The 9,642-nt window shown below is 60.4% G+C and overlaps 1 protein-coding gene across 1 annotated transcript; it reads left to right on the top strand.

Moving 5' to 3' along the window:
* Positions 1 to 3,920: 3,920 nt before the first annotated feature.
* On the top strand, positions 3,921 to 8,280 carry LOC131393633 (surfeit locus protein 6-like). The gene is made up of 5 exons (XM_058524697.1): positions 3,921 to 4,029; positions 5,587 to 5,790; positions 6,394 to 6,482; positions 7,596 to 7,799; positions 8,032 to 8,280. Exons 1-5 carry the CDS (start codon positions 3,936 to 3,938, stop codon positions 8,278 to 8,280), a joined length of 840 nt encoding a protein of 279 aa, XP_058380680.1. The 5' UTR covers positions 3,921 to 3,935.
* The last annotated feature ends 1,362 nt before the right edge of the window (positions 8,281 to 9,642 follow it).

Below are 9,642 nucleotides of genomic sequence, written 5' to 3'. Positions count from 1 at the left end.
CTCGCACACAAGCAGCCACGGGGGAGGGGGGGCTCGTTCCGCAGCATTTCGGGGGAGGTGGGAGCCGAGGCCCAGGGAAATGCACGTGGGCCGGTCTCCACCAGGCTGAGCCCGGGCCTGTCTGCTGGGGCACGCAGTGGCAGGGCTTGGGGGGCTTGCAGGTGCTCACGGTCTGATGGGGGAGGCAGGCCCCACACTCAGGGCTTCCCAGTCTGATGGGGGAGACCTGGCCCCCACCTGGGGTGACCTGGGGTGACCTGGCCCAGGCTGGAGGGGGCAACCCCGCTGCCCCCACCTCTCTGCTTCCCTCCTCCTCCTCTAGGAGGGCCTCTCCTGCTCCTTCTGCCTCCGTAGGCTTCCTGTACCCCATCTCCTGACTCTGAAGGACTGGGGTGTGGAAACGGCAGGGTCTGTGTGTGTGCGTGTATATGCCCATGTGTCTATGCGTGTGCATGTGTGTACATGTGTGCATGTGTGTGCATGCATGGGCGTGCGTGGCCCCACACGTTTCTGCTGTAGAGAAAGAGCCCCTGCTGTGTTCATGTGCTGCCCTGTCAGCATCACCTTTCTGAGCCTCAGTTTCCTCCTCTGCACAGTGGGGGGGTCGGCAGGATTCCCCCCGCCAGCTTATGGGGAGAAACGTGCAGGGGGCAGCACCGTGCCTGGCTGGTGGTGGAGCTGGGAGTAGTGACCGCGGTGTGTGCATGTGTGCGTGCGTGTGTGTGTGCGAGTGTGCGTGCGTGTGCATATGTGTGTGTGTGTGTGCGCCCGCGCAAGTGTATGTGAGCATTGTCATATGCAGGCTCCTTGTCCTGGATTGAGTCCCCTGAGGGAAGGAGGGACGTGTCCTCTGAGCTGGAGAGCCCCTAACTCACCATGTGACCTCTGTAGGACGCCCCGTCTCCTGGTCTGTTGTCCCGGACTTAAGAAGAGGCGGCTGGACCAGAGCCCTTTGGTGAAATCCAGTCCTGCCTGCCGTGGGGGCTGGACAGGGGACGAGGAAGGGCCTGCCAGCTGGCCGTGCCCAAAGCAGAGGAGGCAGCAGGGCCGGGGAGCTGCCAGCCCCGGACGCCCCCTTCCCAGCGCCTGGCTTCCTGCCGGGTCCCCAGAGCCAGGAGGGTAGCAGTGGGCATGGCGGCAGGTTGGGGGTGTCCCACTCTGGCCGGGGGACTGCTCGCCCTTGTGTCAGTGTGTTTCCTATGAGAGGAGGTTGGGGACCCCAGTTATGTTGGGCGTTGAGCCCCCCTTCCGGGTGTGTGTGTGGCTGCTGGGGAGGGGTCAGTCTGTGCCTCTCGGGTCTTTCCGGGTGTCCCCACTGCGGGGCTCGGCCCAGCCTCCTCCGCCTGCTTGCTCCGGGCTGGAGGATAATGAGGCCCTGTCTTCGCAGATGCCTCCCGCCTGAGGCTTCCCGGCGCCGGCGGAACGTAAGTCCAACATGACTCCATCTAGGAGGTGAGGGAGCTGGCAGAGCATCAGCGCCCGGGCTCCGCCTGCTCCTCCGCGTCTGTAAATAAAACCGTAGTATTTACAACGATGCTGCTCAGAGCTGCGGGCCCTTCATGGCTTCAAGCGCTTCACAAAGCGCTCGCTAATTAATTCTCGCGCCCCTGTGGCGAAGGCAGGAGCCGAGGAGCCCCCGCCCGCTGCCCGCCCCCTCCCGCGCTCGGGGCCTACCCACACTCTGGCCGCCCCATCCTCCCCCCTGTGCCCTGGGACTGTCCTCGGAGTGGAGGAAATCCCCGTCACTGGGCCATGTCATGGGGAGCGCGGGAGCGGGAGGCGCGGTGATAGCTGTGAGCTTCCCGAGGGTACTCCCGGTGGATCCGGCCCAAGAGCACCTCCTCATGGGTCCGCCCCCAAGGCTGCGCTGTCACTCTCTACGGCCCAGGCAGCGGTCACAGAGAGGCCAGGGACTTTCCTGGGGCCACATAGCCAATAGGGGCAGAGCAGGGTCTGGGGACCTGGGGCCCTCTGACTCCAGAGCCTGTAGCTTTAAGCTGCCCACTGTCCTGAGAGCTCAGCCACACCCCTTTGGCTCTCTGGGCCTCAGTTTCCCCACCCGGTAAATTAAGGCGGTTGAGCTAGGCCACGTGCCTCTCAGCTGTGTCCTCCCTCTGAGGGTTTAGGATTCTGCCCAGAGGCCAGACTCTGGGACCCCCATCCTCAGGGTCTCAGGGACACTGGCCCACTTGGGTCCCCATCACCCCGGATGCTGGCCCAGATCAGCTTTTGTGGCTGCGTCCTGCCGGGGTGGCTCTGCTGGCCTGTGACCCTGTTCACTGTGACAGAGAGGTGACAGGAGGAGGTGCCCTGCCCCAGCCCAGCACCTGCCACCTGCAGGATCGCGGAAGATGCGGGGGGAGGGCCCGGAGCGGGGCGGCCTGCTGTGACCCTGCCGGCCCCTTGCCACCCGCTGGCCAGCTGGAGCTCCGCACTCAGCCCTCACCTGCTGTTAGATTTTCCAGAAGAGCAAGGCTTGCAAAGACGCCGACTCGAGGCCCCTGCCTGCTCCCGGCCCAGCTGGTGTGATCTGGGCGTGGGCTGTCTCCTGTCCCTGAGTCTTGCCACGTGGAAGGAAAGTCCTTCACTGGAGTTGGTCCTGTCGTGGGGAGTGCAGCCCCTGGCCCGGGGGCAGCTCTGAACAGCCATTTGTCGAAGCAGGAGGGATGCAGGGCCTGCCCTCAGGGAGTCCCACAGCCCCCAGGGGGCCACAGATCAGTCCCGGCATCACTGAATGGTCATGGGGGCGGCCCGGCGAGAAGCAGTGGCGCGAGGCCGTGGAGAGGTGTTCGTGCCGGGCTGTTACCGAGCTGTGGGCAGCGTTACAGGAACCAGGTAGGCCTGGTGGACCCCCCGGGCCAGCCACTGAGGGAGGCCTCCCACCCCAGGCCTGGAGGAGTGAGGGAGGGTGGGCTTGCAGAGCCCTGAGAGATGGCAGCTCACTGGAAGCTGTGGCCTTGGGAGGAAGTGGCCACTAACAGCCGTGGCTGGGCAGGCCAGGCACCAGGGCAGTGGGCCCTGTCCTCCCTCCTCCCGTCCTCCTCCTTCCTGCTGGTTCCCCGAGTTTGCCTAACCCATCGGAAGCCAGGGAGCCCAGGGCGAGAGGGCCTGGGTCAGGCAGCCCCGAGCTCGGGCCCTTGGAGCCAGGGCAGGGTGGGGGGTCTGGAGGGGCGCAGAGCGGTCTCGTGACAGCCGGTGTCTGCAAGAACGGGGAGCTGTGTTCTGAGGGGAGGATGAGCCTTGACCGAGGCCCAGAGGGCAAGAGCACTTGGGGAGCCCCATGAGGGCTGTGCCCTCCCGCCCTCTGGAAGGCACTGCCCTGGGGCATCGGGCCAGGGAAGAGGAGGGGCGCCGAGAGCAAGGTCCCACAGGAGAGTGAGGGCAGGGGCACCAAGCTGAGGCTTGGTGGGGAGGGCCCGGAGCTGGCTTTGGGGACACAGATCTGGAACGGGTCAGAAACACGGAGAAGGAAATCCAGGTGGGATTAGGGCAGGGTGGAGGGAGGAAGCACCAGCATCCGGCTGGCCTGGTAGGAGTCCTTGGGAAGGCCTGAGGCCCCTTTGCCGAGCCCCCACCTCCAGGGCTGGCCAGAGGCCGGGCAGTGGGCAGAGGGCCTACAGCTGTCGGGTCAGCTGACCTGAGCACATCCCTGTGCAGTGAGCGTGTCCCAGGCTGCGTTGGCTTCCTGCAAACATCACTGTCATTTATCCTAATGTCCTACCCTTGAGTCCCCAGGAATGGGTTGTTTACCAGGACCTCTGGGTGCTGCGGCTTGGGGTACGGCCAGCGGTGCCAGCCCACGTGGTGGTTTCGGGCGAGCATGGGACAGGCGGTGTGTGTGTCGGGGAGCGGCTGTGGGCCTGGGACGCTGCACCCTGGCTCTCCTCTCCCTAGCAGGGTCCCTAGAGCCCCACCCAACCCCCAAGCCTCCAGCCATGGCTTCTCTGCTCACCAAGGACGCCTACCTGCAGAGCCTGGCCAGGAAGATCTGCTCCCAGCCCAGCGCGGAGCTGCAGAAGTGTGAGTCGGGTGAGGCGTGGCCCAGGAGGGCTTCGGAGAGGGGCGTCCCACTCTCCGCCACAGAGGAGGTCACTGTCTAGCCCACATTGCATCCCAAGTAGCCTGCGGGTAGATTAGACGCGTAGATGCGTGAAACATGTCTGCAAAATATTAGAAGGAAATATAAGTAATGCTTCAAGTTACCGCTGCTCCCCTGCTTGTTGGAGTCGTCAGCCTGGGGTCCGACGGATTCAGCTGCATCTGCCCACTGGGCAGGAAGCTTGGCCGGGGTTTGGAGGAGGTGACCCTGTGGACTGGGGAAGTGGGGAGAAGGAAGGAAGAAGATGGCTCCTGCCAATGGGGGTTACATGGCAGGGGTGACGAGGCCACACTCAGGTGCAACAGACAGAAACTGGTCTGCAGGGAGTGGGGACTTGTAACTACTGCCCAGCCCGGAGGAGGGGAGAGCAGCAGGTTCTGGCATGGAACTACCAGGGGAAAAACGACGTTTTCGTTTTACACAAGCAAAATTTATTCATTATAGAAAATTAGAAAAGTGAGTTTTCTCATCACTCAGCTGTAACTTAGGTCTGTGTCTTTATGGTCTTTTACTGTGAGTATATTTCACTTATTAAAACAATTCCGTCCCTACTCAGTGTACTCATTTTTTCCACCTATTAAAATGAAAGCCTGTGTCATTATTTTTGATGGCTACATAGTAGTTTGTTGCATAGCAGTGCTGTGATTTGTCCCTGTAAATGCATATTTATTTTCCTGATTTTTCACTCAAACAACCTTGTGATGAACATTCTTGAGGCCAAGTCTTTCTGCGTACCTGTGAAGAAGTCTCACAAGCAGATTGCTGGGTCAAGTGTCTGGATGTTTTTCAGGGTTTTAATATGTGTAGCTGATACGGAATAGTGGGCTTGCTCTGCTCGCCAAGATCTGAGCAATTAATCACAAGGAGTTAGGGATTGAGAAAGGAAGTTTTAATTCGATTAGCCAGCATAACCGGGAAGATGGCAGACTAATGTCTCAAAAAACCATCTTCAAGGTTACAGAATCTGGAGGCAGTTGTATAGGGAAAATGGGCAGTAAGGAAGGGTCCAGGGATGTTGGTTTCCAGGAGTGACAGGCTCCAGGCATCACACTGTTCCATTCTTCCGTCAGCTGTGATTGATACCTTGTAGGTGTGTTTCCCGCCTGTGGTCAGCCTGTTCCTGGAGAGAAACTCATAGAACACAGTTTTAATTTGTCAAGCTGTAGGGGAGTACATACGTAAGCAGAGGCCGTAAATCAGAAGAGTATGTGAATTTTTTGGAGTACGTGCAGCGCAGCGAGTAGTCACACAGAGGAGGGCCTGGGACCATTTAGTGCAACAAGATGGCTTCACTTATGCTCACGTGCACGGCCAGTCTGCTTTCTAGGAAGTTTGTGGTTCTGAGCTCTATGGATAAAGGTCTCCGGATCTTCCATCCTGATTCGCTTTCGGCATCCTTCTGGGATCCAAGCCTTTGCAAGACCTTCCTGCCTGTTTAGTGGGTCACAGAGATTGGGACGGCAGCGCTTTCTCATTTTGTATTTCAGCTGGCAGAACTCGAGGCTCAGAAGCTGCTGGGCCCCCGGAAAAGAAGAGGAATAACGCGCAGAAGAAACCCCGCGCGCGGGAGGAGGAGGCTGCGGAGCCTCAGGCCCAGGCCCTGGGGGAGAAGTCTCCGGCCGCTTCCGGGGCCAGGAGGCCAGTGACAGCCAAGGAGGAGGAACCCTCCAGCTCCACAGGGGCCCCGGCGGGTGAGGGGCTCTGGGGAGGAGGGCAGGGCTGGCTGGGGTCGGATGCAAACGTCGTCCTCTTTGGTCACCAGAAAAGACTCAATCAGGCACACTGGATAGCTTGAGACTTCCCGAAGAGCGAGCTTTCAGAGGACAGATCACAGGGGCTCTGTGGGTGGGTGGGACCCGGGCAAGTACACCGTGGTTTCAGGCCAGGTGGTGACCCAGTTGGCGAGGGGCAAGGCCATGTCCCGCTGAGGACCTAGGGTGGCTTTCCTAGAAGAGCTTCACTGCCCTCAAGTCTCTGAAGGGGCGTCGTGAGAGCTGACTTGTTTGGGGGGCCCCAGGCTGCAAAAGTGGGAAGAAATGGGAGATGGTCTTCACTTGACCTGTAGGAAGTGTTTTTTAATCATGCTGCGCAAGGATGTCCTGACCTGGAGCATGTCCTCAGGGCCAGTCCAGGTTCAAGCCGTGGAGTGGGATTTACTGGACCTGCCCTGCAGATCCACGCGTGGCCACCTGGGGGCGGGCAGTGCATGGAGACTCAGGCTTTGTTTGACGCCAGTTCCGAGGAGGGGACCAGGGAGAGCCTCTCCTTTCGCTCCTCTGTCTCCGTCCTTGCAGATGGCTTGGCCACAGAGCCTGACTCCGTCTTTGCCCTGGACGTTCTGCGGCAGCGGCTGCACGAGAAGATCCGGGAGGCCCGGGGCCAGGTGGGTGGGGGAGACCTCTGGGGTGCCGGGAGTGGCGTGTTTCCCTGCTCTGCCTGAGGAGAAGGTGCCTTGGTGCTCTCTGCGGGGTCAGCTCCCAGCTCTGCCGGCCATTGTGCGGCTGACGGGAGGGGCCTCGGCCACTGTCCTGCGCCTGCCACGGGTCCTGCACGGCCTCACTCGGCAGCTCTGTTCTGCAAGAGATCAGGTGTAGTTCTCGTCGTCCTGGGGGGCCTCTGTCCCCAGGGACACCCGCCCCCTGCAGGCCGTGCGAGCTGCTGGCTCTTCTCTTCTGCTTCCCCTGGGATCCAGCCCTTGCTGAACACCACACCGGGCGGCACTTCCAGCCATCTGAATGTCACAGCAGCCTTGTGAGGTGGGCAAGGGCCTGAGATAAGGTGACCCGCCTGAGGTGACAGCCACAGTAAACGCCGAGACCTGACCCAGCCTCAGCTCTTCTGCTGAATGGCGTTGTCCCCCCTCTGACTCGGCCACCACCTGCTTTTTCCCTGGGGACCTCTCCCAGGCTTCTTGCTGTTGGGGACAGTCCCCCGGCTTCATTCAGCACCACCTGGAGGCTGGTTCCCAGGGAGCGGTCCAGGCTCTGGGCCGGCCTTCCTGCAGTGCAGGTCTGGGTCAGTCTGGTCCGGAGGCCCCCTGTTGGCCCCAGGATGGGACAGGCTGTTGGTGAGAGCAGGGCTTGGGGATGTCACCAGCAGAATAGTGCCATGGCCCGCACAGGCACTGAGTTCTTCTCACCTGACACCAGGTCTGGTTGGCGGCCTTTGCCAAGCTGCGTGCCCTTCTCATCTATAAGGGATGGAGGACAGTATCTCCTTTACTGGGTTGTTGGGAGATTTCGTGTCTGTAAAGTGCCCTAGCCCATGGTCAGTGCCTGGAAACTGGAAGTCATGGTTCTTACTCGAGGGCCCCTTGTCCCTTTTGGGGTCACTTGCATTTTGGGTGATAGGTCATCTCGGAGTGGACCACTGAACTCAGTGGGCCCCTTGTCCTGCGCAAGGATTTCCTCAGGTGTCTTCCTGCCGATTCCGCGTGCCAGACTGGGAGCCCTGAAGTTGGGAGAACCTTGAAGTGAACACCCACTCTCTCCTCCAGGGCAGCACCAAGGAGGTGTCTCCCGCCACTTTGGAGAGAAGACGCCGGAGGAAGCAGGAGCGGGACCGGAGGAAGAGGAAGCGAAAGGAGCTGAGGGCACAGGAGAAGGCGGCGAAGGCCGAGGAGGCCGCGGGGGCCGCCGACCCGCCCCCCGAGGCGCCCCGAGAGGAGGCGCAGGGGCAGCCCGGGCTGCTCTTCAACAAGGTGAGGGGTGGGTGCAGCCGTGGAGGCGCGGAGGCTGGGGCTCCGAGCCCGGGACCCCGGCGCTCCCCCGTGCTGGCCGTGGCCTTGGCTGAGCGCCCCGCCTGCGCCGCCTCTGGACCGCGGCCGCCCGTCTGTGGGGTGGGGGGTGGTAGCGCCGTCCGGGGGCCTGGTGGGGACCCCGGGTGGTGTGGGCGGAGCTGTAGTCACGTGCTGCGGCTCCCCCGCCCCCGAGGTGGAGGTGAGCGAGGAGGAGCCGGCCAGCAAGGCCCAGCGCAGGAAGGAGGAGAGGCGGGAGCTGAAGGGGAACCTGACGCCGCTGACGGGCAAGAACTACCGGCAGCTGCTGGAGCGCCTGCGGGCGCGGCAGGGCGAGGGCAAGGCCCGGGAGCTCGAGGCCGAGGGCGTGAAGACCCTCCACTGCGAGCACCGGCGGCAGGAGGCCCTGAGGCGCACGGAGAAGCGGCGCGCCCAGCGGAGGTGAAGATCCGGCGGCGCCGGGAGAAGGCCCGCAGGAAGCGCCGGATCCCGCCCCGGGACCGGGAGCAGGCCGGCCCGGCGCGAGGGCCTGCTGCCCAGGGCCCAGACGACGTCTGGGACTTGAGAAGCTCCACGTCGGGGGACGCTGGGCGAGCCCCCCGTCTGTGCGCACGTGGCTCCTCCGTGCAAAGTGGAGGCTCGCCTCCCAGGGCTGTGGGGGCCCGGGTCTCAAATGGGAAGGAGAGCCTTGTTCAGGTCAGGGACCCAGATCCTTCAGACCCGGGTCAGGGGCGTGAACTGGATCCGGGCTCTAGCCTCCTCTCTGCGGCGGGAAAGCTGCCTGAGAGTTTGCAGGGTGAGGGACGAGGGAGCAGTGTGGGGGGTGTGGGGGGGTTGGGGGCTCTTCACTGGCCCCTTCTTGCCCCACTCGTGTTTACAGGGGCTGGAAGGGAACGGCCTTTGTGACTGCCTGTGTCAGTCCAAACGTCACTTGGAAGGGACGAAGATCCAACCCCTGTAGCCCAGGCCAAATGTGGAATTGATGGGCTTGGGTAACTGGGAGAAGGTGGGGCCAACCTCAGGGTGACTGGAATTGAAGTATTCCAAGTTTATTTCTAAGAAGGGCAAAAATTAGAATTCAAGTTAAACATGCACATTAAAAATCCTAAGGTCACCACTGAAAGATAGAAACTGTAAACTAAACTAGGAGGAAGGAAAAAATGGAATGGGGTGGGAAGACACCAATGTAGAAGAAAGTGGGAGAGAAAGAACAAAATCTAGAACTCAGCCAGGTGAATGGAAGAGAAAGTAAGATGGAGGATTAAATCCAAATTGACAAAACTCAGATGAATTTTATGGGATGTGAATTATATTTCAATAAAGCCGTTAATAAAATTCTTTTGACCAAACTGGGTTAAGAAGCAGTGTAGCCAAAAGGAAGCTGGTGTGGCTGTATTAGACACAGGGGGCTTGGGGACGACACGCATCGCTAAAGGTAAAGAATATCACGGCGTGTTGGAAGGGGGTTCAGTTCTCCTGGAAGGTAGAACAGTGCTGACAGGTGCACCAGGATCGCAGCTTCGAATTATTTAGCAAAAAAACTGACACAACGACAAGGAGAAAGCAATTCACAAACAGAAGTGGGAGATTTTTAACATCTCTTAGGAATTGATACATTAGGCAGACAAAAATCAGATGGATACGGTAGGTTTCGGTGGTAGAGTTCACAAGCTTGATCTAATGCACATAGAACAGTGTATCTGAAAACAGTGTACACTCTCTTCCAGCGGATGGAGCAGTGATGAAATCTGATCTACCAGTCCGTAGAACAAGTCTTAAGTTTCAAAGAACTGGTGTCATACAACAT

Source organism: Diceros bicornis, chromosome 28, assembly GCF_020826845.1.
Source record: "Diceros bicornis minor isolate mBicDic1 chromosome 28, mDicBic1.mat.cur, whole genome shotgun sequence".
Lineage (NCBI taxonomy): Eukaryota > Metazoa > Chordata > Mammalia > Perissodactyla > Rhinocerotidae > Diceros > Diceros bicornis.
The sequence above is the reverse complement of the archived record's forward strand: the minus strand, read 5'-3'. Positions and strand labels throughout refer to the sequence as shown.

What these genes read in the sequence shown, in the direction of transcription:
- LOC131393633 (XM_058524697.1), top strand. Translation starts at nt 3,936, where the DNA reads ATGGCTTCTCTGCTCACCAAGGACGCCTACCTGCAGAGCCTGGCCAGG. An exon ending in GCTGCAGAAGTGTGAGTCGG is followed by an intron (nt 4,030 to 5,586) that starts GTGAGGCGTGGC and finishes TTTGTATTTCAG; the next exon opens with CTGGCAGAACTCGAGGCTCA. An exon ending in TCCGGGAGGCCCGGGGCCAG is followed by an intron (nt 6,483 to 7,595) that starts GTGGGTGGGGGA and finishes TCTCTCCTCCAG; the next exon opens with GGCAGCACCAAGGAGGTGTC.